At 39.6% G+C, this 26,016-nt stretch overlaps 1 protein-coding gene across 1 annotated transcript in view; it reads left to right on the forward strand.

Moving 5' to 3' along the window:
* FBXL4 (F-box and leucine rich repeat protein 4) overlaps positions 1–25,786 on the forward strand; it is a 62,495-nt gene extending 36,709 nt beyond the window's left edge. Inside the window, exons 6-8 of the mRNA XM_059835475.1 lie at positions 15,959–16,030; positions 17,269–17,581; positions 25,623–25,786. Coding sequence (XP_059691458.1) covers positions 15,959–16,030; positions 17,269–17,581; positions 25,623–25,786 — 549 coding nt within the window. The remainder of the gene's footprint in view (positions 1–15,958; positions 16,031–17,268; positions 17,582–25,622) is intronic.
* Positions 25,787–26,016: the final 230 nt, after the last annotated feature.

Raw genomic sequence — 26,016 nt, forward strand, 5'->3', positions numbered from 1 at the left:
AAAACTGATAACAAGTATGTGATTATTAAGAGAAAGTAAGTAAGAAGGTGAGAACAGACCTGATGTGTGTGTTATGGTCCTCTGTAAAAGTTCTGTCTCAAAATCAAAAAAAAAAAAAAGAAACAAAAAAATTCCATTTATTCCATTTACACCACTGTTTTCCTAAATAAATCAGTGGTTTGCATTTTTTTTTCTTAAAAATAAACCAAAGAATAAACAAAATGAAGCACCAAGTCTCTTGATCCAAATTTTTTTCTTGCATCTGGCGGATGGAAGCGTTCTACAAGCGACTGGCAGAAGTCTCGCAATCGCAAGCCCTTGTTCTTGCGGGGGACTTCAACTTACCGGATGTCTGCTGGAAATATAACACAGCCGAGAAGAAACAGTCCCGGAGGTTCCTGGAGTGTGTGGAAGATAACTTCCTGACACAGCTGGTAAGGGAGCCTACCAGGGGAGGTGCCCTGCTTGACCTGCTGTTTACAAACAGAGAGGGTCTGGTGGGAGAAGTGAAGGTCGGAGGCCGTCTTGGGCTTAGCGACCATGAAATGATAGAGTTCTCAATTCTTGGCCAGGTAAGGAGGAGGGTCAGCAAAACCACTATGATGGACTTCCAGAGGGCAGACTTCGGCCTGTTCAGGACACTGGTTGAGAGGGTCGCTTGGGAGATGGTCCTGAAGGGCAAAGGGGTCCAGGAAGGCTGGACATTGTTCAAGAAGGAAATCTTAAAGGTGCAGGAGCAGGCAGTCCCCATGTGCCGTAAGAAGAGCCAGCGGGGAAGACGACCACCCTGGCTGAACAAGGAGCTTTTGCTGGGACTCAGGGGAAAAAAAGGAGAGTTTATCACCTTTGGAAGAAGGGGCAGGCAACTGAAGAAGAGTACAAGGATCTCGTTAGGTCATGCAGAGAGGGAATTAGGAAGGCAAAACCCCAGCTAGAGCTCAATCTGGCCACGGTCGTAAGGGATAACAAAAATTGTTTCTATAAATATATTAACAACAAAAAGAGAGCCAAGGAGAATCTCCATCCTTTATTGGATGTGGGAGGGAACATTGTCATGAAGGATGAGGAAAAGGCTGAAGTACTTAATGCCTTCTTTGCCTCAGTCTTTAATAGCCAGACCAGGTATCCTCACAGTATTCAGCTCCCTGAGCTGGAAGACAAGGATGGAGAGCAGAATAAACTCCCCATGATCCAGGAGGAAGCAGTTAACAACCTGGATGCTCACAAGTCTATGGGGCCTGATGGCATCCACCCAAGGGTGCTGAGGGAGCTGGCGGAGGAGCTTGCCAAGCCGCTCTCCATCATTTATCAGCAGTCCTGGTTAACAGGGGAGGTCCCGGACGACTGGAGGATTGCCAACGTGATACCCATCTACAAGAAGGGCCGGAAGGAGGATCTGGGGAACTACAGGCCTGTCAGCCTGACCTCGGTGCCAGGGAAGATTATGGAGAGGTTCATCCTGAGGGCACTCACAGGGCATGTGCAGGACAACCAAGGGATCAGGCCCAGCCAGCACGGGTTCATGAAAGGCAGGTCCTGCTTGACCAACCTGATCTCCTTCTATGACCAGGTGACCCGCCTAGGGGATGAGGGGAAGGCTGTGGATGTTGTCTACCTGGACTTCAGTAAAGCCTTTGACACTGTTCCCCGCAGTATTCTCCTGGAGAAACTGGGCGACTCGTGGCTTAGACAGGTGCACTCTTTGCTGGGTAAAAAACTGGCTGGACGGCCGAGCCCAGAGAGTTGTGGTGAATGGGGTGAAATCCAATTGGCGGCCGGTCACAAGTGGTGTTCCCCAGGGCTCAGTTTTGGGACTGGTCTTGTTTAATATATTATCAATGATCTGGATGAGGGGATAGAGTGCTCCCTCAGCAAGTTTGCAGACAACACCAAATTGGGTGGGAGTGTTGATCTGCTTGAGGGTCGGAAGGCTCTTCAGAGGGATCTGGACAGGCTGGATCGATGGGCTGAGGCCAATTGTATGAGGTTCAACAAGGCCAAGTGCCAGGTCCTGCACTTGGGTCACAACAACCCCATGCAATGCTACAGGCTTGGGGATGAGTGGCTGGAAAGCTGCCCCGCAGAAAAGGACCTGGGGGTATCGATTGACAGCCGGCTGAATATGAGCCAGCAGTGTGCCCAGGTGGCCAAGAAGGCCAATGGCATCCTGGCCTGTATCAGAAACAGTGTGGCCAGCAGCAGTAGGGAGGTGATTGTCCCCCTGTACTCAGCACTGGTGAGGCCGCACCTCGAATGCTGTGTTCAGTTTTGGTCCCCTCACTACAAGAAGGACATGGAGGTGCTGGAGCATGTCCAGAGAAGGGCGACGAAGCTGGTGAGGGGTCTGGAGCACAAGTCTTATGAGGAGCGGCTGATGGAGCTGGGGTTGTTCAGCCTGGAGAAGAGGAGGCTGAGGGGAGACCTTATCGCTCTCTACAACTACCTGAAAGGGGGTTGCAGAGAGGTGGGTGTTGGTCTCTTCTCCCAAGTGACAAGAGGTAGGACAAGAGGAAACGGCCTCAAGTTGTGTCAGGGCAGGTTTTAGCTGCCCAGGGAAGTGGTGGAGTTACTATCACTGGAGGTGTTCAAGGAACGCGTGGTCGAGGTGTTGTGGGACATGTTTTAATGGGCATGGTGGTGTTGGTTGATGGTTGGACTTGATGATCTTACAGGTCTTTTCCAACCGTAGTGATTCTGTGGTTCTGTGATATTCTAGAATAGCAAAGGTGCAAGTCCTACCATGATTATCAATGTGTTGTCATTTTTTGTACAGAGGGATGGTATCCCTCTTCATCCTGTGTTAACCACCTTGATGTAAAAATGGGGTGCTACGCTTCTGCTATTACTTCGGATTTTGAGGTAATTACCAAAATGTGAAGAGGGAATGAATATGCAGAGAACAAGTAGGTAAAAAGTTTACCAAAATGAGTTCTCTGGTGGGGTATCATCATTTTCTTTGTGTGTATCTTACTGCACAATTAGAGGCAGTCACTGGAATTGAAGCACAGTGAAATTAGATCAAATGAGGAGGGGGACTACTTTTTATGCTTGTAAACAGTCTGGTGAATTTATTGTTATGGCTAATCAAGTTAAACACTTAAGTTGAAATATTTAAGGGAAGTGATAGTATTTTTAAAAAAAGAGAACATCCTAAAGAGAACAAGAAAAGCAAAATAGTACCTAATGCTCTAATTGACTTTTAAAGGAGGGCCCCTCTCTGCATGTTATTTCTGATACCAGTGAAAAAGGGGTCATTTTTCTACTCCACAGTTGTCAGTGTCTGTTGAAAATTCAGTGTTGTGTTAGAGCACATCTGGGTAAACAGAACAACTTGTTCTTTTGGTTGTGAATTTGGGTGTGTGATTAAATAACATAGGATATGGGATGAAGATTCTCCATCCTTCTTGTCAGTATGTTGATAAAGCTGTTTGTGGTTTTGCTTAATCCTTTACAAAGTATAGCATTAACATTTTCATAAATGGCATTTTGATTAAATGAAATCAAACTCCCATGTACCTGCCCAGGTGTAGGATCTCCCTACTCAGACTACATCCTGCAGTACTCTTTCCTTTTATTTTTTTTAATGCAAAAAAAGAGCAAAATTGCTTTTAAGATTTAAAGTATTTGTTGTACTTTTCTGTTTATATGATTATTATTATGGTAATGGACGAATTCTGAGAAAATACTCTGCAGAAAATTGACTACTGTTAATGATTTTTACCTGTTAGGTTCAGAAAAAGATTTTGAGGAAAACAGAAACTTAATAAAATTTACAACATATTATGTAATCATATAAGCAGTTGTTGTGACAGTTTCTTGTTATTTTAGCTGTTTTCTTTGTATAGGTTTTGTACTTAAAAATATTCCTATTGTCTCTGTAATCAAAGCTCCAAAGTGTATGTTTTTAGAGTAATGGGCAATTCTGGTGTTCTGCTACTTAGTATCTCTGGCACCAAAAGCACTGCATTGCTATTTTGGAAGATAGCTGCACGGTCTGGAGGAGTTTATGGTCTTTGGTCCTTGCCCCTGCTGATTCTTAAGGCTGTAAATAATGTTATTTCCTTGACTTATTGAGTGCAAGTTTCTGTGTACAAAATCAGTTTCAAACCTCTGAAGGGGACTTTCCAACATCCTTGAATTATTCCAACCTGTCTGTTAAAAAGAGGAATGTCCAGTGACTTTCAGTAACTTGTTCCAGGCCAAACAAGAAAAGAAAAAAAAAGAAAAAAATTGTTTTGCATCACTATATGCCTCCCTAGTAAATGCAGCTCATTTTTGCAGTGCTTTAAGTTCATTCTGAAAGGTTGTTCGATTCTGTATATGCTTGAAATAATCTGTAACTTGCTTTGAGAAACTAATCCCAACATTTTATAAATGTAATTTCTGCTAGCTCAAGACCACTATTATACTTCTGGGATTTTTGTGGTGGTTTTGGTTTTTGCTGATACATGACTCCTTAATGTTTATTCATGGAAAGTGTATTCACAGCATAATTTAAGCACTTGTTGGCATTGATACATTTAAAGAATACAATGAACAATGAAGGTATTATTGTATATGGTAATTGGCAATGCACATCTTTATGGTTTGAGTATGAATATTATCTTGATTTAATGGTTATCATGAAGTATTCCATCCATATAAATAATGCAGCCAAACCTGTATTTTAAAGAAATCAAAGCCACAATTACAATAGGAGGGAGAACTTGACAGTCTCCTTATGGCTGGGTGTAAATTTTAGTATAAGATTACATATTTCATGTTGCATGATATTCTGAATTCTTTATAATGTGTGAAGAAAAAGTTTTTAAAGTTTGTATTACAATTATAATTGAAAAACAAAATGAACTAACTTCAAATCAAATTACAATGGATAAAGGACTTTGTTTTGCACCCATTTTAAAGCAAGTGTTGTATTTATAAATTATATCTCTGATATCTTTGACCAAGAGCGAATTTGGAACTTGGGCAGCTCTAAGAGAGGACATTGGAAATTTTAGATACCAAGAAGACGCATAAGAATCTTAGCAGTAAATGTAACAGCTCTTATTTTCTTATGCCGTGAGCAATGAAAGAGTTAATGCTGCCGTAAAATCATTCTACAGAGTTTTCAGAAATAACCTGTTGTGGCTTATGTTATACTTCTGAGAGCTATTGTCTGAGGTTTTTCAGCTTGGACGAAACTTAATTGGCTTGGGTACAAATCTTTAGGATTAAGAGTTGCAAACAAATTGGGGAGGGGGGTGGGGAGGTGAAAGCCTTTAGCTAGAAAGTAGATTCTTGGATGGAGGTTGAGCTGGTGACAAATAATCATGCAACACTGGGCCTTGATGGTGCCTTGTGATCCCATGTCAGGCTCATAGAGCTGAATTTGGTCATTTGAGCCTGTAGTGTGAAGAGTGAAGGGGAAGAATGAAGGTGTAAAACAGATTTGCAGACATAAGGGAGGGCATAATTTGACCAAATTAAGCAAAACCAAAATACAGTGATTGAGTTAACTACAGAGACTATTACTTTCATTGAATTAATTCAGTAATTGCCGTGTTGCTGTGTCCCAGTCCCTGCTGTGTCCCTGGCACTGCCAAGTAGCTGTAGAGAACAAAAAGGTGCCCCTGTACATCCTGAATCCCAGCTTGCAAATTACACTGCGCCTGTTTGTGAGGAAACAAGTGTTTTGACTTTTGAAAGGCTACATCTGCACTCAATAATAAGGTTCATTCCACCTTCATTTCCATGTGCTCTCATTGTTCTTTTACCTGATGCTTATGCAGTGTTCATATTGCATCTGTTTTTAACCCTGTGTCATAAAGTTTTGGTGGCAAAAGTTTTATCACTGTCCAGTTCTTCATCTCAAAAATGGTCCAATAATTCAAGTACATTGCAGGGGGGGAGGGAAGGAGGAGTGAGCTGATTTTTAACAAATATATTCCAATTCTCACCCTTTTCATCGTGTTTCCTTCCATGTTGTGTCTTTCAAGGTGATAGCTGGATGGATGCTTGAGGGAGAACAGACTTCCTGTTCTAATGCCAGCTTATACTGTAGAGGAAAATGGTTTTGCTGCCATATTTATTTTGAATCTGTAAATGAAAATTGTCTACATTAATGTCTCTATCCAATAAGCATCACTTAAATACACTGTGATTGTGGTAATAAAGGACAGGGGAGAGGGTTAACCCCTTCTGCAAACATCAGTTGAGAAGGTGAGAAAGGGACTGGCTCCTACATCTGTTGACAGCTTTTTTCAGTCTGGTTGGAGAGACCAGCTGAGCTGGAGCCAGGTAGGCTGGGCTAAACAGTCTCCAGAAGTCCCTTCCAACCTGCAGCTCTTCTGTGATTCTGTGACTTGGTGCTGGTGGCACTAATTGAGGACTTAACCCATGAGCTTTTTCTCCTGATCTGTGACTGGGACAACGGCCAGTTATGAGATGCGCTGTTTCTGTATGCCACACTTTTCCCATCAGTAAAATTTGCATAATAGCAACTTTCTCATTTTATAGCTGTGGTATGAGGATAGATATACAGAAGACTTTGAGATTCTCTGATATGTATGGTACTATATAGGGTACTCTACGTGGGGGGGTGTATAAGGACTTGAAATACTGTACCTTGATAACATGCTTTTCTAAGTTGCAGGAAGTTCAGTTAGTTACAAAGCTCAGCCTTTTTCCTCTGGAAACATTGAGAAAAGGATTGCTAAAGAAAACTTGCTTAAGATAGATAAGCATTTCTGTGAACTAAATGATTGGAGACTTGCAGTGGTTGTCTCTGCCTGGGACTATATGGGTATCTTGTTCTTCCTAAAGGCCACAAAAACTTCCTTGTAAAGGATGAGGTGACCTCTTCTATTTGCTTCCTCATGAAGTGGCACCAGTTAGCTCAGGGAACTGAAGGACTTGAGCATAAAGCAAATCTGGCCACCATTTAGTTCTAGTTTGGCATATGATTCCCTGCCATTTTCTGTAACTGACTTTTTCTGTAACTTTTCATTTAACTGAAAACTAACATACAGAGAAGTGAAGATAGATGAAACCAAAAGAAGATGAACAATTTGAATAGCTTTGTAGACCTCTAGATCCAGTTTTAATTTCCAGAAACAGTATATTGTGTATTTTGTGTGTTATTGAATGTTCGTGTACTATCCCAAGATGTGTTCTTTTTCACAAAAATAAGATACTGAGGATAAGTATTTATCCTTAGAACTCAAAATCTTGGAAGTACTCTGAAAATGAGTGCTTTCTAGGAAGCCAACAGGTATGAAAACTTTTCCTGAAAACTAAAGCTAGCACTATGTAAGTATCTAAAATTCATTTTGTGTTCTTTTTTAACTGGTTAAACCAATGAGACTCATGTGTTTATAAGCACACATGTCATCTCATGTCTAAACATCTCAAATTCCCTTGTATCTTTAACATAGTTGTTTCAAAGTATCATATAACCAACAAGTACATAACTGAAATTACCTAGATGCCTTATAATACTGTTAAAATCCCTGTACCAAAAAAAACCCTACACCCAAAAAGTTGATGTTTGGCTTTCTTCTTGTGTTACATAATGCCAAAGGGAGGGGGGAAAAAAAAGTGTTCTGAATTTATATAGTTTTTGAATTACCTTTGGCAATCTTAATTAACAAGATTACCTTTTACATTTTCATGAGGTGTTTGCCATTACAAATATTTATAGCGGTAGTGGCACTCAGATTGAAATAGAATTGTCTGCTTTCATCTGAGGTTTTTCTTGGTTGGTTGGGTTTTTTTACCACAGGTAGTTCTGGTATGGTAAAACTTTTTTTGATGCAGTACCTATGAAATAGAACTTCACTGGCTTAAGATAAAGACTGTGATAAATTATAATTGTGTATTTTCAAACAGTTGATGGAAAACACCAGTAACTGTTTCTGCAGTATCCTTGCTACTAGAAGCCAAAATTGGGAAGAACTTTGTCTTTGCTGAGCTGTGTTACTGCACGGGGAGGGGGGGGGGGTTGTTGTTTTTTCATTTTTGAAGGAATCTTACTGGAACCTCCTTTTATGCAGTTTTACGTATGGAATTCAATTGCCATTCCAAAGATACCTTAGTCATATATACTAATAGCTGTAGTGTTAAAAAATTAATCCAGTGATGTGCTGCCATCAAGATTCTTTGTCTCCGCTTTACACAGGAGCACATCACAGTTGCTATTTACTAAGGTATTTCTGAAAGTCCTAAAGCAGAATTAACATTTGGTTAAGTGTCTCAATTATTTTCCCTGAAATTAGAAGTAATTTGGTTCGTTTTCTGCAATATTTTGGCAAAAGTTTTATATGTCAGTTTGTAGTAAAGAGAGGGGAAGCTGCCATACGAAAGAGGACAGTTCAGGATGTTTCCTTTGGTTGGCCTTTTGAGGAGGGGCTCTCTCTCCAAAAGCTCGGCAGTGGACCACAGCAGCCTTTTTCTGTCTGAAGGGTTCACGTTGAGTGATGTGGGGCTCTGAGGGATGTGGGGTTCAGCAGGAAAACTACTCCTGCCAGGTTGCATGAGAGTGCCTGCCCCGAGGGAGGTGAACAGGCTTCAGGAAAGCTTGCTTTTCCGGGTGGTGGGTCCATACCCAGCTACAGAAATGCTCTGCTCTCTGTCGCTTCTCTGGCCATTGCTGGAGCTCTGCTGCCAGTCACCTGGTATTTTGCTCTGCTAGCTGTCATTATTACCCTGTTTTACCATCCTTCACCTTTGACTGGTCTGTCTGAGTAATCTGAGGAGGATAGTGGTAATGATGGAGATGTAACTGCCCTGAAAGAGACAGTGAGGGTGTTCCCCTTAGGCAGTTTCTGTCAGGTGTTCAGTCTTGCAGATGAAGCAGCTGAATTTGGTTGGTGATAAAGCGATACTTCTTTCAAGAATTCAGAGTGGTTGCATGTACGTAGGGACATAACGCACACCATTGAAATACCTAGAGACCACATATGACATGGATGATGTTTTAAAGCCAGCTTAAAAGCCATCACATCTCTCAGGTGATGATCACATGATATGTGTGACCTGTCTGTATTAAACCAGCATGTATTTCTTAGGTCCCTGCATGTGTGCCTTCTGTTATGTTAATTCTTATGGGGAAAACTACTTTGCTACCCACAGAATCACTAACCATTGCACTCTTCAGAAATGCATCCTTGGTGAAAAGCAGGATATGGTTGCTGTTAAGCAGGACGGGTCTTACCAAAGGAGGTTTGAATTGTTGTTTTGAAATTGGGAAGGGGTTAAACTTGTAGTTGCTAGTCTTCCCTTCCAAAAAGTTTGGCCTTGATTCCAGTAGTCAGGCTGTTATGTAAAAACTTCCAGACACCCTTTTGATTCAGATTACTTGATCCCAATAAATAACCTGTGTGAGACAATTATCTCAATGTCAAGTGGTAAGTACCACACGTGTGATTTCTCTTCTTGATTTGTCAAGAGCTTGTTTGTAGTTTTTTTAAAACAAGTGGTGGTTTCCCTCTCTGTTTTCCCATCGGCTTGATAGTTAGCTTTTTGTTTCACTGTGGGGCTCTCTATGCGTCTATGTTCAGCATTAAGAGGTTTGGTTTTACTTGTGATAACTTGACAGATCTTTTTTATTATTATTTTAAGGAAGGAGTTGTTAACCTGTTTGACATGTTAACTTGCTAATTTCTGTATTGTCTTTACTTTGTAACTACATCCAGAAAGACGTGATTCAGACTACTTACGTCTTTTGTATATGTAGTATGTCTCACTTAGTTCTCCAGCAGGAGAATTCTAGCCTGTGGCGTGCTGGAGGCCTTGCGTTACCTGTAAGGGGAATTCCCAAACTCATTTTGTACACAGTAATGCATATGCAGTAATACTTGTGTGCAGGACAAGGCAGCTGCTCAGGAAGGGGGTTTGTATCTGCAGCAGTAGAAGTAACACTCATGATGCGTATGCTGAAGTTTGAGATGTTTTGGTCTAATCTGTTCCCACTGTTGTGCGTTTGTATGGCTGAGTCAGATGGTCACAACCTCCCTTGCTGTTCCTTTTGGGAACAAAAGAGAAGCTCCTGTCCAGATCATGAACAGAGGAACCTTTCTGTGCAGCTCTGAGAATATTTTGATTTCTTTGCTGAGGGATTGGCTTCTGAGAATATGGATGTGATTAATGGGCCGAGAGAGACATGGAAGATTTCACTGGACTGACCTTAGTCTTTAGTTCTCCAGTTCTCCTTTCCGTCTGCTTCTCAGGTTCCAAGAATTTTAAGGAATTCATTCAAAAGTCATTGACTGTGACTTTTATTAGGAAGACGGAATACTCAGAGTACCTTGCAGAGTTACCTCTTCATTACTACATTTACCCCTCCTCATTCAGGCAAGGTTGAATTTTCTGTCTTGGATTTTCACTCAGATTATTAGTTGTTACTAAATGGAATAATGTTGTCAGGTATTCTGTCAGATAAATAAGCTCCCAAAACATAAGTACATAGTATCAAATGTATACTGACTGTTTGATGTCCTGTAGTAATTGCCTAATTGCTGTATCAGCTTCTGGCTAAATGTGTTGAGAAAAGTAAATTTGATTTGTATACAAACAGCATGTGATTAAGTACTGGATAATCGGTATTCCACAATTCTTTATTAGCTGGCTGATCAAATCTTTTGATGCTTTTCCTATTTGTCTTATGAAAAGGTGTTTATTTGTGGAATAAGCTTGTCTAAATATGTTAACGAGTACAATTGGTTAATACAGTCCTAAAGTCCCTGATTCTAACCTAAAAGCAAATATTTTTTACATTATTTTAACATAGATCTGTAGAGTAAGATGAAAATGCTACCTAGAAACATGGGTAAATACTGTGATAGAACCTGTTATTAAATGTAACAACCTCATAAATTTATATGCAAAGGCAACTCACCCCAAAGACTCTTCAAGATGCATTTTTTTGATGGAGAGATAAGTAACTGAAATATGAAAAAGAAATTGTGGTTATATAACATTGTTATATTAATTCTTTGATAGTGTGGAAAAATGCAATATTCTCATTGTGGTGAGATTGCAAATGTAGGCATGTTATCTGATATCTGCCTGCAACTAACGTTATATAAGTATTTGAACGTAAGTGGAGACAACAGGATTTGGGGGGGATAGGGCAGGGAGGGCTAGAGATGAGGTCGTCGTTTGGAAATGATAAGAAATAATACAGCTGTGGTTGTTCTCTCATATCATGCAATTGGGGGGGCGCGGATTAAAGGAATTTTTTTTTCTACCCCAACTTTAATTTTTAATGTTAAAAAACCAAAATTTAAGTCTTGCATAATTCATTTTTTTCCTGGACAAAGTGGTTAACTGGAGAATTAGTAACTGTGATTAAAAACATAGCAAGCAAGGGAAACCATATTTAAAGAAGGGAGGAAGCAGTCTTTAATGAGACTTCAAGATTACTTTCTGTCAGCATTCATGTCATTGAAAAATTTGAAGAAAAAATTGCAGGAGAATAAAAGTCTTGTAAAAGATTTAGGCTCTGAAGTTGTTTCATTGAGGGGCTGGAAGAATTCCCAACTTATGTCAGACACAGTTCTTCTGAGAAAGGGAAAAAACAGCTCATTGTTTGTTCCCAGCATAAAAAGTAACAATTTTAAAACTAGTTTTTAAGATTTCTCTATAAAAAGAAAGTTTATAAAAAGGTGCAGACTGTTTCTTCCCTATCCCAACCCTAAAACTTTGTTTTTCTGAAGCTCTTCCTTTAATCTTCCAGAGGCACACTGTGGTGCACTTATTTTCATGCCTTTTATTATAGTGCAACCATTATGTGATAGCCATATTATTGTGCATCATTTGTGTTTTTTAAAACCTTTTTGTTCTGTTTTTTCTAATCTTGGACTACTTGACAATGAAACTGCAATGAGTAAATGGTCAAATATTCAAAGTGCATCTTTCACAGGTGAGCCACATCTGCCACAGACAGAAGGATTTTCTGTTTGAACGGATATTGAACTCAGGCTATCTGTTGGATGGTTTCCTTATACTAACATCAGAAATTATTTGCACTTCCTGATGGATCATGAATGCAAAAAGTCCTGAGAAAAGTCAAGCAAGTGTATTACTCTGGCACCAGTATTTGATTTCTCCACTGATGGGTTGTCTGTTCAAACCAGCAACACTCTTGCAACGTCTAAGTCAAAACTTAAGTGTGATGTCTAAGGTCTTTACAAAGACAGGTAGGATACAAGTTAGTCCAGTATCAGCTATTTAGGTAAAGTATATGAAACACATTAATGTCTTCCAGGCTGGCCTGTGTTGCGGAGTGGAGGACTTTCATGTTTGGGCAGACCTCTCACCTGTCTCACGTGGAGTAAGTTTGGATTTCAAACAGTAATCTCATCTCTTCTCTTGTCCAAGGCAGGATCAATCCTGTTGATGTCCTGACAGATGTTTGTCTGACCTGTTCATAAAGTCTTCAGAGACTCTTCAGGCAGTCTGCTTCCCTTTTCTGAGGTTTAAGACTAACTGCCATGCCTTAAAATATTTTTGTGATCTGCTCTGTAAGGTTGTGTTTAGCAGCAGTATCATATCCTTCTAATCATTTTGATGCAGTAGTCTTCTCTCTTAAAGCAACTCCCGCACAGTTTCAGCTCTATGTTTTCCTCATCTGAAAACACATTTCTTTGGAATGGAGGATAGGGTAGGCCACTTATTTGTCCCCTTTGGATTCTTCCTGTTGTCTGTGCCATCTTGTAAAAATTGATTATTTTAGTAGTTTTTGTTTTGGCTTGGATGGCAGAAAAAATTCAGACCACTGAAGCCATGCCATACATAACTCCACAAAGAAAATGTAATTCTTACCTTAAGTTTGTTTCTAGGGTGGTTTTTTTGTTTGTTTTGTTTTGTTGGTTTGAGTTTGGTGTTTGGTTGGTTTTTTTTAAATCATCCACTCTTTTCTCAGTCTGTGTAAAGGGGAGGAGGTACGAAGCCAAACCTCACCTTTGGCTCAGGGAAAACTCAAAAAATCTCCAAACCATATATGTATTGACTACTAGCCTCGAGAATAGTATTATATGGGTGGTCCTTGATTTGACTCTCTCTGCTTGGCTGAGAAAGTGAAATTAGACTCTCCAGGTTAAAGCTTGCTGATCCAGAATTTAGGTGGCCTCTTAGCTCCTCTTGCAAAGCACTCTAACATCTGAAGTTTGGCCTGGGTTACAGCTTCAGGGTCGGGTGGTTGCCTTGCTCTTCTCTTTTGCTTAAATAGGACTGTTATCACTCATCTTATATTGCAAGTCAGAGAGATGAATTGTACAGACAGATGGCTTGAAACAGACAGGTTATTACAATGATAGTCTTTCTATATGCAGTGCATATGGATTGTGTGAGCTGCCATTCTCTCCTGCTATTTTCATGTCCTTTGCCACCTGGATTCTCAATTGACTGAGGCACAACTAGACATGCACAAAGGGTTTTTTCTTCTTTCTTGACATATGCAAACCCCACCTCAGTTACAGAAGAACAGACACTGCTTCTGAAAGAAATCTGATTTGTTGTGTGTGGGCATGTATGCACCCCAGAAGAGGAATTAATGTAGGTGCTATAGTTAATGTTGAGTAAGTAGTTGTTTACTCTTGGGCTTGACTTGGCAAGATTTGTGATGGTACGACATGGTGTTCTACCAAGCTCCCTTCTATTACCCACATTCCTAGTGCTTTTTTTAAATTGTTTGCATTTTTTAAATAATTGTTTAAAATAATACTTTAGGTTTTATAGGTTGTGGAAAGCTCTCTGAAAATGTGGACTCAGTGCACATCAATACAGGAAGGACTGTCTCAAATTAGAGAGGGACTTAAAAAGGTATTCTGAGAGATGCATCAAATTCCTGTTCAAGCTAACAAAAGGAGCTCAGTTATCTAATCAAGATAACTATTAATATTAGTCTTCCTACCTATTTCACCCCTCTTTGAAGAAGAGGAAGTATGGAACTGATCTCACATCCTGCAAGCTGGTCAGAGTGACTGTTCACTTTTGCACAGTTTATGTCAATTAAGGAAAGATATTGCTGCTTCCCATCCTTTCAGGCCACTGTTTAAATTCCAGTCTGGAAACGGTTACTGAAAACCATGGTGGAAGGCATCATGGTATTCAGCTTTCCTGCGGAGTCACCTGAATACCTGCAGAAACCCTGTTTAGAACTGTGTGTGCAGTCAAGACTGATTTATTTAGCTCTGATATTTAAGATTTGTAGAGAGGTGTTTGGGGACTTTGCTTTTAATTTGTGCACCTGAGTAGGTTCTAAAGCTCATAGCTTTCACTGAGTTAAATAGTAAAGACTGTCTCATTCTCTTGGAGTTACCCATTTATTCAGGTTTAATAACCCAAATGAAGCATTTGCTTAATACATACGTTATTTAAAACATATTGGATATTTACACATTTACTAGCTTTAAAGTGTTACATCTTTAATAATGACTTTTTAATGCTCTTGTGTTTAGTTCCCTAGCTATCGTTTTCGTTAAAAACATGAATGAAAGTAAAGCAAGCAAGCGGACAGTGGCTTTGTAAGACCTCTGCAAAGATATATGTGAGGAAGGCTTACTCATAGCGTCTACTTTTATGTCGCCTTTGGTAAATCAAATCTTAGAAGGCCAAGTTGGAAGCTGAAATTCCATACACTTCAAGTGTTGAGTGTTTCTAATTGCTCCCTGGAGACACCTATGTTAGATGTCTGAAATGGTCTCCATGAGTACTGCACGCTGTGTTCCTCTTCTGTATCTGCCAGCCTTTCAGTGCAAGGGATCAGATATTTCTTCACGGTAGTATGACAAAACATCATGTTCCTGCCAAGTTTCATTAGATTATAACAAACCGAGGAAACTAAATAAAGTATTTACTGTAAACTTTCTGAAAACAAGTAAATTTATATTTTAAAAAAATATATATACATTATACTGCCCCTGTGTACAGATATTGTTGACTAGTGTTCTTGTAGGAATTCCACTTACTAGCAGTAGATTATTTTGTTCCTTGTATATTGCTTAGGTTTTTTTCGTTAGAACTGTTGTATATCCTGTAGATGTCCACAGATTTCTATGGTTAATATGTTGTGAAACTTATTCCCATTTTCAAGCTCATACAGATTGCAAAGTCCTAACGAAGTGGTGAATGTTTTAAGCGTGGTGCACAGCTATTTGTGATGTGAATCCCAGACTACGTTCTTTTTTGCACTGTGTGTATTTCCAACAACAAAACAAAATATGGCTCAGACAATGCAGAATAGTCTTTTCTGTACCTTAGAAACACAAATAAAAACTCTTCAAGTTTCCCGTGTTGTGGAACAGAACAGCCACGTACTTTATATTTTGTAAGATGCATCTGAGGTTCCAGTCCAATTTCAGGCTGAGCAATGTGCAGTTCTTTCTGAAAAGAATGGCCATGTTAAATGGCAGGAACATGACTGTAAAATACACATTATATCTGTTTCAGTCTGCATGCAAGTAGTGACAGGTGCTCAATGGTTGTCAGCATCCTTGTCAGCATAGAGACTCCTTTGACATTAAAGTCACCAGCTCGGTCCTGATGCTGCGCAGCTCTATTGGCAGTTCCATCAGGCTGCAGCCGATCAGCAAATGTCAGAGCCTCCACTGTTCTTCTGGTATGTCGCCAGCCCTCTGTGTTTTTGGGCTGGCCTTGCCTGTTATTTGAACTTGCCACACTACTTCAGCAGCTTTCCTATGGGAAATGAGCGGATAGGTCACGGGTCTGTAGGTATCTTCAGGGCAATGCAAAACCACATCCAAAGTGACTTGCATAAAGGTTTGTAACGATTACCATTGCTTTAAGCCAATCAATGGGTACAGTACCCAGGGACTCATTAAGTGGCATTTGTGGTGTCTGTAAAAGAGTTTTGAGCTGTATTTCAGGAAATGTGGTGACAGCCTTTAATGTCTAATTGACCTCTTCTCTTTGTTTCACTTTCCATATTTCCTTCTGATGTGTTCCCCTGTGGCAGCAAACAGCCCTGCTCAGTATTCTGAACTTCTGCTCGGAGCTGCAGCACCTCAGCCTGGGCAGCTGTGTCATGGTGAGTACTTACACCATGCCGGGCGGGGATGCGCGTATATGTGCACGCTTGCTTTGGAACTAGGCCTAGGTTTATGTTTCATAAAAACATGTTAAATGCTAAGTTGACATTATACTATACTCTCTTGAAAGGTCCAAGATGAATGCAGTTTAGTCATATGCTTAAGGGTTACGTACTAGTTTACTACGCCTAAAACATAGCTTGTAGGCTTTCTCATAGTTCTTCACCCTCTTCCTAAATTTTGGGGCATTCTTTATATGCGTAATCACTTTTTTCTTTCCAAAACTAATCAAGACTGACTTGGTTTTATTCAGACCAAATCATCATTCCTAGCAAGACTAACGCTTGTGTCTGGCCGTACAGTAATAACCATGAGAGAAATATTTTCAGCAAAAGCTGTTTGAGTCATAGACTTGCTGGGCACACTCATTGATTTAAAGAAAGAGAATACAGGGACAGCAGGAATTCCTGCAGGGCACTCATCTGAGCTGTATTGCATGTGCGTGCCAGAGCTTTATGTAGGGGGATTCTGGCTTTCTGCTGTCCCTGGTGCTAGACATGCCAGGTCACTCATCAGTGAGACTTAGCTGACCTTCCTCGTTGTTCAAGAAGCAAGTGACAAAGCGGAATTGGATCATCCTTCCCTGCTTTGACTCATGGACAGAAGAGGAGGGCAGCGTGACTGTTTTTCCAACAGTCCTTGTCTTCCTATGGTTTTTGATAATGGATTTCATTCCTTCTGCCTGTATAGTGGCAGGAGGGCAGGACTGTTTCAGTCCCTTTGGCTTGTCCAAGGTAGCTAATAAGACTTCCATAAGGAGATGCAGCAACTGGTCAACCTAGAATGGAAATAAGCACATTCTTCAATCTGCATGTGCTTATGGTGGCAGTGCCTATGGTCATGAAAACAGTTGCAATCATCTTTTGAAGGAAGAACAACAGTGCAATAAAAAGAAGGGGTTTTCAAAGAAAATTAACTTTTCACTGCATTTTCACTGATCTTTAGAATTAAGTGAATTTAAAAACGCCTATGTCTGGGGGTTGACAGGAAATTTATTTTATTTTTGTCTTTTGCAAAAGTAGACGTCGCTGTACTGTACAATAAAAAATTTTCAAAGCTCTTTAGAAATGACAAATGCTCAAGACAGATCTGTAGGTGTGTTAGCAAGCAAATCTTGAAACACCTATGTATGTCTGGAAAGATGGTATACATGACAAAGTGTTTGCTTTCCTTGCAGATTGAAGACTATGATCTTATAGCAAGCATGATGGGAGCAAAATGCAAAAAGCTTCGCAGTCTGGATTTGTGGAGATGTAAAAACATAACTGAAAGTGGAATAGCAGAATTGGCTTCAGGCTGCCAGCTTTTGGAAGAACTTGATCTTGGCTGGTGCCCTACGTTACAGAGCAGTACAGGCTGTTTCACAAACCTTGCACGTAAACTCCCGAACTTGCAAAAGCTCTTTCTTACAGCCAACAGGTCTGTGTGTGACACGGACATTGAGGAGCTTGCTGCTAACTGTACACATTTACGGCAGCTGGATATATTGGGTAAGAAAATGTAGAACTATGGGTATATTTCTTACTGTGTCTCAAAAGCCTTGCAGTTAAAAAGGAGTCCTTAAGACAAAACGGTCTTCTAGACATATTTTTAAATAAATATTTCTTAAAATTATGGTTTAGCATATGGAAAAAAAAAAAGAGGGAAGTTTTACTCACTGCAGTGAGTGTCTGACTTAGAATCCAGTGGATTTATACCAACCATGTCATTTGACTGCTTAGTATGGATTGCTTAAACTGAGATTTAAGTGTGAGATTTTTCCCATAACTTTTAGTTTCATAACCATTAGGTTTTTTTAACTGAAATCTTTCTCTTTTGACTATCAGAAGATCCAAATTCTTCTCCTTCTTTCTGCTTTTGTTTGTTGTTTTATTTCTGGGAAGTGTGATAAAGTATACTTATAGTGCGAGTCTGCGATCAATAAACAGATTTCTGCCTTTGCACAATACAGGTACACCAAGCAATATTTAATTTCTTTGTCACTTTTACCAGGAATTGAATTTCACTCATTAAAGAGGAAAAGGTAATTAAAAGCAAAACTTAAAATGGACTTTCTACTAAGATGGGAAGGAAGTGATAAGGGGCAAAAAGCATAGCAAATCTTAAATTTCTAATACTCTACAGCTTATATAGTTAAAAATATTTTTAGTAAATTATACTTCGGACTCTTGAGTCTCGGGCTTTGAGAAATGTAGTTTTGCATGATACTGAATTTCTACTTTTTATGGTGGAATATGAGGTTTTCTTTTTAAAATAATGTAGGACAGCAGGGATATTTGTGACATCAAGGTGGGAGAAATTTCTTCATGCTTTTACTGACTTATTTGCACAGGGTTAGTTGAAAAAGGAAGATTTAAATTAAAGGGAAGAAGGTAGCTGCACTGTGTATTTTTAATATTTAATAATTGTTATGAAAATACTACGTTTAGGTTGAGAGAGATGCTGGAAAGAACTGACAGCCCTCAACTCGAATAATGTTCCAAGCAAGTTTAAGGCTATCAGCATTTCTCATTACAAAAAATTTACCATATGACTTCAGATTGTCACTCCACTACAGCTAGTACACTCTTCTATCATAAAATATTATTTTACTCATCTCTGACTGAGAAAGTTGCCTTCTGACCAACATGGGAAAGGAGGATGAACATATAAAAACTTACGTTCACCTAGTACAAATTGTAGACACTTGATGTATATGTCCATAGGAGGTAATGTGTTTTGTGTATCCTTAAGGAAATCTATTTCATAGCTAGATTATCAAGGGCACATTTCTCTAATCAGACATGAAAAATTTCCAAACGGCATAATGAATGAAGTTTTTCATAAACGTGTATGTTCTTCTGACCGCCCTCTTCCACGTGTTTCTATTACAATGGCATTGTGTCTGCCCACAAAGTGGTCTGACCTTTTCACTACACCAGAGGCTGCCCAGTGAATAGTTCGGCTGTGTTAAGCCTACAGATAGTCTGCTGCTTCTGTTGCCTCCCTGCTGGCGGTGAAGGTTTGTTGCCACACTTCTCCTTTAGCATTTGAATTCAGTTTGACATCTTATTGATGTTTTTGTGGGAAGATAACGCGTGAATGTGGAAAAGGAATTTGTTCTGTTCCCTGGGTGCTTACCAGTATTCCTGAGTCAAGTGGATTTGTAGTCAACCTTTCCCAGTGAGACTGCATGTTGGGTTCAGATAAATGTACTCCAGGGGATATCCAGTTGAATTGTCTGCAAGATGTTACCAAAAACCTTAATATCCATGTTCCAGACCTCGCTTTCTTCCTTCAGAGGAGTACTTAATAGGGTGGAAAAAAGGTTGTCTTCTGCTGTAAATGAGTCAGTACAAGGTGATACAATATATGTGAAGAAGTTACCCAGCTTTTTTGGCAACAGCAAGAAAACTGTGTTCATGTCTTTGAATATGGGAACCATTACAGTTAGTGGTTAAAAGAGAGAGTTGTCAAGTAGAACCACATTGGGTCATTTGGAGGTACAATTGCCAGGTGTTCCCATGTAAGTGCAGAAGTTGCTGTTGTCTGAACTAAAGAGCTAGTCTCTCACAGTGCAGGAGTACAAGAAAGTCATAAATCTCTGTATGTGCTCTAGCTTTTGGTGGCTGATGTAGGGCCATCCTGTTACTATAAGCTATATAAATGCTTAATGTGTTTTTGTCCTTTTGAAGAAGTGTGACAACAGGTCTGAAGCTGTTAGAGGCCTGAGGTCAGTGCTGAGCTTTGCAAGAGTAACCTTGAACAGTGGGTCTTCTCTATGATGTGAATGAACGAGAGGTACTCTCATTATATCCTTTGTCATCTCCCAAGTACAGAAATGTCTGGCTTGTACATGCATTGTGAAGGGTGTAGAAGTATTACTGCTAGGTTAGCGGTGCATGCTGTAAGGGAACTTCTTTTGCTTCAACAAAGCTGTGTAAAAGCTTGAGGTTTTTTGCTATATGCAGGCACTTACCTAAGTAGGGATCAGAATGTCTTACCTTTCACTGCAGTCACCAGCGTTGACAATACTACACTGGTTTCTCTCTGCAGTTGTTAGAACTTACGAACTTGTCAGGGAAAGCTGCTTGTTTCAGTTATAGATTATTTATCAGCACAATAGCTTCAGGAGTGGAGGAGTCTAAGCCTCTGAAAGAAGTCTTGTTGAACTGTGTGTCATTCATTTAAGTGTTACAAAATGGATGTTATATATACCGTGGGTGCTGTTTCAGGTGGTAAGGTCCTGCGGCTTCCTACCCATCTGCCCTTTCCTTAGTCTCTCCATTATTGTTTGGCAATTGCCTTGTTACAGAATCAGAGGACTCCGTATACGAAGATGAAAATTGCCAGTTTTCAAGGGCTCCATAAAATTATTGGCCCATGTAAAGCCTTGTTTGATAGGTGGCTGTGTTTGTGGTGTATAAAACATACTTCAGAAAGTAAATTTCTGTTTAAAAAAATAAATTATGAGTTGGATCCATATCTGTTGTATTATAATACAGTTTGGAAGAGGAAGCATGATGTAAATGTGTCACTGACTACATGAGGGTGTGCTTTTTGAAGTTTCAGTTCTGAGCTTTCTTTTACCCATTACGTACTGAGCTGCCTGCTTACAAGTATCATTTCCTTCTCTGCCCACATCATTTCCACTGACTGATGTGGTGGGTTTCCACCTTACAGTAGAATGATCCGGCTGTGATCATCTACAGTTTTGTAGTGATAGAGTACATCATCCAGTGCTATCAAAAGTTAAGTGGACACCTGTAGACATGTAGTTAAAAACTAGTCTTCAAACTGTGATGAGCATTGAGCAATGTGACGAGTCAGATGACAACCTGAATTGGCAGTGCCAAAACCTTTTCTTGTACCTCATATCAGCTGCTTAGTTATGTTGCTGTGGGGCTACCAGCTGCTGTCAGGGATGAAGAATAAGTCATCTTAACCTCACTCCCCAAAAGTCCTGACTGCCTCTGTCCTGCACAAAAAGAGTAATGAAAAGTAGACACCCTTGTTACTGCAAGATTCATGTATTCCTATCTACATACCAACACCTCCCACACCTTCCTGAGCAACAGAAAACTCAACTGCCCCCTTGCCAGCTGTCAAAATTTTCAGCTTTATCTTGAGAGCATCAACACGTAGTTAGTCAATTCAAACATGAAAATGTGTAGCACATTAAAATTTAGAATTTGAGTTGTATGCAATAGATTGAATAAAATGTAAAGAATAAAAGGCTAGTCTGGCTGGTCTAGGGGAGGAAAGGAAAAGTAAGAACGTTTGAGGGAATAGTGCTAGTTATTTTCAGGGTCTCTACTCCTAAATATTATTTGGTGTGTGATAGTATCCCTTGCCCTAGATATTGGGGCTTTGGCAATTTTTATAGTTGTCATACACAGGTCTCCTGAACAGCTCTAGAATTTGAAGACTTCGATATATGATAGATATAAATGAAATAATTTACAGCTAATAAAAATAATTGTTCTAGCAAAGAAATCATTACTCAGAAATGCCTTTTACAAAGGCGATACTGGAACATTTTTCCAGGGAATAAACTGAACAACAGAACTAAATAGCAGATTTTAGTATACCGGTTATATATATTCTCAGAAATGGCCAATTGGTCCATGTAGGAAAAGTTGTAGTAAGTAACAAAGCCTCCAAACTCTAGAAGAATGCAGTGTATAAGTAACTACCAGGATACGTTGTCAGCCTTTCAAAGGCAAAGGAAAATGTGCTGTATTACACTTCTGAAATGCTTTTGAATGTTCTTTTAAGAAATATATATCACTAATTGTACATTGTATATATAAAAGTAAGGCTGCAGATGATGTTTACTTATCCCCTGGTGTGAATAACCAAACCCCAACTAGATTACTGGCTTTTTTAGCTTTTAGAAAAAGATATTTTCTAACATTAAATTTAAAGTGTGAGGAGGAAAAAAGAAACAGGTGCAGTAAAGCATGTAATTTAGGATGGCCTATTTAGTTACAAATCCATTAAAAAATCTTAGTCTTAGATGAAACAGTAGGAGAACTGTTGAAGTTCAGGTAGGAAGGAATGAAGAACATCCTACACAAAATCATCTGTGGCTAGGCATCTAGATCTAGCATTTTTGTAGAAACGCACATTTGGATCTTGAAGCTTAAAAGCTGTGATGTGTAAACGAGACTGGTTTTAAATGAAGGTGCTGATGCAGTAGCAATTTTAAGGCTTGGTGGAAAAAAGATGAGTAGCATAATGTGGTATTCCTGGAGTTTTGGCTGGAATGGTAGAGCAGATCCTGCTGGTAGGATAGTAGTACTGTGGTAAAAGTATGGTCAAGTGAAGTAAATAACTAAAGCGTATTACAGATTTTCTGTGTATCGCTATGGGGACTGTTACATCAACCACCAGATGGTTATGGTGACAATGATCAAATAATGATAAGGGAGTTAAAAATAACAATAATAATGACAAGCTTTGATTACCTTCGTGTAGATGAGGTAAAAATTTGGGGGCGTGATAGCAAAGACACTTTTCAGGTGATGTTAAATGATGTCTCAAAGCAACTAATCTGAGAGCCTACCATAGAAGAAGTGAAGACCACACTTGGATACCCCCTTGCTTAAAAAGAAGAGTACAGGAGACTGCTAAAAACAGAGGCATCTTTCTGGAAATGAATCCTGTTCAGAGAAGAAAAATAGGAAGATGACCTCTAGGAAGTGAAACACAATCACAGTAAGGCAGAATGAGATATTAAGGAACCATTGGCTAAAGGTGAATGCTAAAATTGTATTTCAGATGTATTAGAATTTTACAGGAGAGTTACTGAGGTTGGTAGATACTCCAGATGTAAAGGATCACTCAGCTACGAGAAAGCCATTGCAGGAGAACTGTTGTCTGTCCATTAGTGCTCATGGCAAGGGGGATCAAGTAGGCTGCTACATTAGAGCCATTCTTTCCAGGAGATTAACCCAGAAGGCTGCCTTAAATTGGAATGCCAATACAGAAAGCTTTTGAACAAATCAATACATTGAACAATAATAAATTGTTAGGAGTAAATGGTGTTTATGCAGCAGTTCTAAATGAGCTCAAATACAGGGCTGTGGAAATCTTATTTCTGGTATGTGATCTGTCACTTAAATCAGCCACAGCACTAGAGGAATGAAAGGTTACATGGCAAAATCTTCTGTAAAGGGTGCAGGTTAGAAGCTACAAACCAGTAAGATTGCCTTTTGCTCTGCGTAAACCAGTTGCAAGAAAGTCAGTCAGTGGACATGAAGGCTATTACAGTATTTTGAAGGAGAGCTGTGTCCCCGTGAGGATAGTTATGCCTCTTCAGTCTTTCAGAATTCCTTGGAGTTCTTGGTGGAGGTGAGCACTGATCCAGTCCATAGAGGACTGGATTTTCAAAAGCTTTAGCCAAGGTCGTTTTGCTTTTGTAACTTAGCTGTCTTCTCCTGCATTGTAATGAGTGTTTCAAAGATAGACAACAGAGGATAAGAACGTATCATCTCTTTTAACAGTGAAGTTGTGTCACTACTGTGGTCACCAAGGGTCTGTACTGATCTGTTTATAAGTAATCCAGGCAAAGTGGTGAATAATGCTGTACCAGAGGGTAATGCACAGATATTCAGGGTAGAAAAGTCTTAAGCTGAAGAACTGAGTGCTGAAAAATTGCAGAACGATCTTATGATACTTAGTGAACAGATGATAAAGCAGGAGGGAAACTGTTCCTTTAAGTGTGAAGTAATCACATGAGGCGAAATAACATTAACTAAGCATATGGGGGGTGGCTTTATACTAGTTACTGTCTGTAGGAAAGTGATCCTGTGGACAGTTTTTGGAAAACATCAGTTCACTCCTCAGCATCATTCTAACAGACAAACAGAAGGTCAGGATTTCTTAGGAAAGAAATGGAGAAAACACTGTAAGACCTCATTATACAGTTACTGACTTTGTGCTCAGTGCACTGTATAGTTCTGGTCATCCAATTTCAAAAGTACTAAATTAGTGCAGAAACAGGACAACAGGGATCATGTGAGATAGAAGAGTCTGGAAAACAGACAGCCTTGAGGGAAGAGAAGAGATGTCCGTAGGATTATGAATGATGTAGAAATAGAGAACTGGGAATGAGCTCCTACTGCTTCTTTATGATTCATTGCCCCTTAGTTATTGCAATTAATAAACAGTGGGTTTAAGGCTGACTTTTTTTTTTAACATTATATATTTAAACTGTAGAACTTATGTGAAGGGGCCATAAGTATAAAGAAGTTCAGAAAAGTAGTAGCATTCATGAAAGGTACCTTCAGAAATCCCTAAACTGATACTTTTTGGCAGTTGAGAAGGCCCACCAGTGAAAAGCTGCTTTAAAAATCTGCTGTGGTTTTTTTCCTTTTTTTTTGTTTGTTTGTTTGTTTGTTTTGGTTGTTTTCCTTTTTTTTTCCTTCTTTTTTTTTTTCTTGTTGGTAAGCATTATTGGTTCTGGCCATAGACAAGATCCTGGACTAGATGGCTTTTTGGGGTGCAGTTCAGCTCAAGATGGAGCTGTGTAAGTTGAAGTGTCTACCAGCGGGTGTCTGCAGTCATGTTGGATGTATAAACTCTTTTTAGAGCCAGGAGAGCTTGGTGAGCAATTTAGCCCACTGTAGACATCGAGGCTTGGTTCGCTTGCCCGGAGTAGCCTGCCTGGCTTCCAGCCATTCCAGTAAGGCATGGATCTCCTTGTCCTGTCTACCAGCTCTGTGTGGATGCCCTACACGGTGTAAGGAAGCCCAAGGGGCACTAGGCACTTCAGGCAACTGAATCATACTTCAGTGCCCAGTCAGTTCAATCAAGTGCTGAGCACCGTTGACTGTACTGATTAGATTTCCGTCAGCTATAATGGATGCATGCTTATAAACACCTATTTATTTCATTTCTGACTCAATCCCATGCTTGATCTGAGCCTGTGTGACACTTAGGAGTTCAGTCACTGTGGTCACGTTTTTAGCAGCAGTAAATAGTGTGTTTTCTGTTACAGTTAGTGTACCTATAGATATGATTGGTAGTCTCTTGAACAACTGCCCCTGCATGTGCGTAATACACATACTCACTCTAGAGTCCTAGAAGCCTTGCTGATTTATTTGGAATTGGAGTAGCCCATAATAGCTTGTGTGCTGTGCCGGTCATTGCAGTCAGCAGGAGAGTCATGAGAGCATGAGTGTGAGTGTAGTGTACTGTGTTGCTTGTTGCCAAAGCCCATCATCTGGGCACTAGGAGGTCTTGTAGCTGTGGGTACTTGGGGTCAGCTTCTCTAGTTAGAAATTCCCCTTGAAGTTGTAAAGTTGCCCCCCAATAGAAAATGATGGAGTTTTAAACCGTTAGTTGGGTTAGGAAAGTACAACAGGCTTCTTAAAGGCATTAATTCTGCACTGTCTCTGAGAACCTTTTAATTTTAAATGTAATTGAAATAATAAAAATTGTGTTATAGTAGCATTTTTTTCATGACATGGTATTAGCAGCTTTAAAAAAATAGACTATGCTCCATAACCTTATAATTTGTTTTGTTTCTTTTTTGTTTTTGAACAGGGACGAGGATGGTAAGCCCTGCATCTTTAAGAAAATTGCTGGAGTCTTGTAAAGATCTTTCTTTACTCGATGTGTCCTTCTGTTCACAGATTGATAATAGAGTTGTCCTAGAACTGAATGCCAACTTTCCTAATGTGTTCATAAAAAAGAGTTTCACCCAGTGACTCACTACATATGCTGCTGTGGAATTCATTTGACAGAGTTGTTTCCTGTGAATTTGTGCTGACTTTTTTAAAGAAGAATAGAAATCCCTTATGAAATAGTGGAAAGTATTAATTATTTACACAAATGGGTAAAATACATTTAAATATATTATGCATTTCTTAAGGAGTTGATATTGTACCGAAGAATTGTTTTACTCTGTGTTAATTGGTGGCACTGCATGTTTTTAAAT

Source organism: Gavia stellata, chromosome 2 (genome assembly GCF_030936135.1).
Source record: "Gavia stellata isolate bGavSte3 chromosome 2, bGavSte3.hap2, whole genome shotgun sequence".
NCBI classification, from domain to species: domain Eukaryota; kingdom Metazoa; phylum Chordata; class Aves; order Gaviiformes; family Gaviidae; genus Gavia; species Gavia stellata.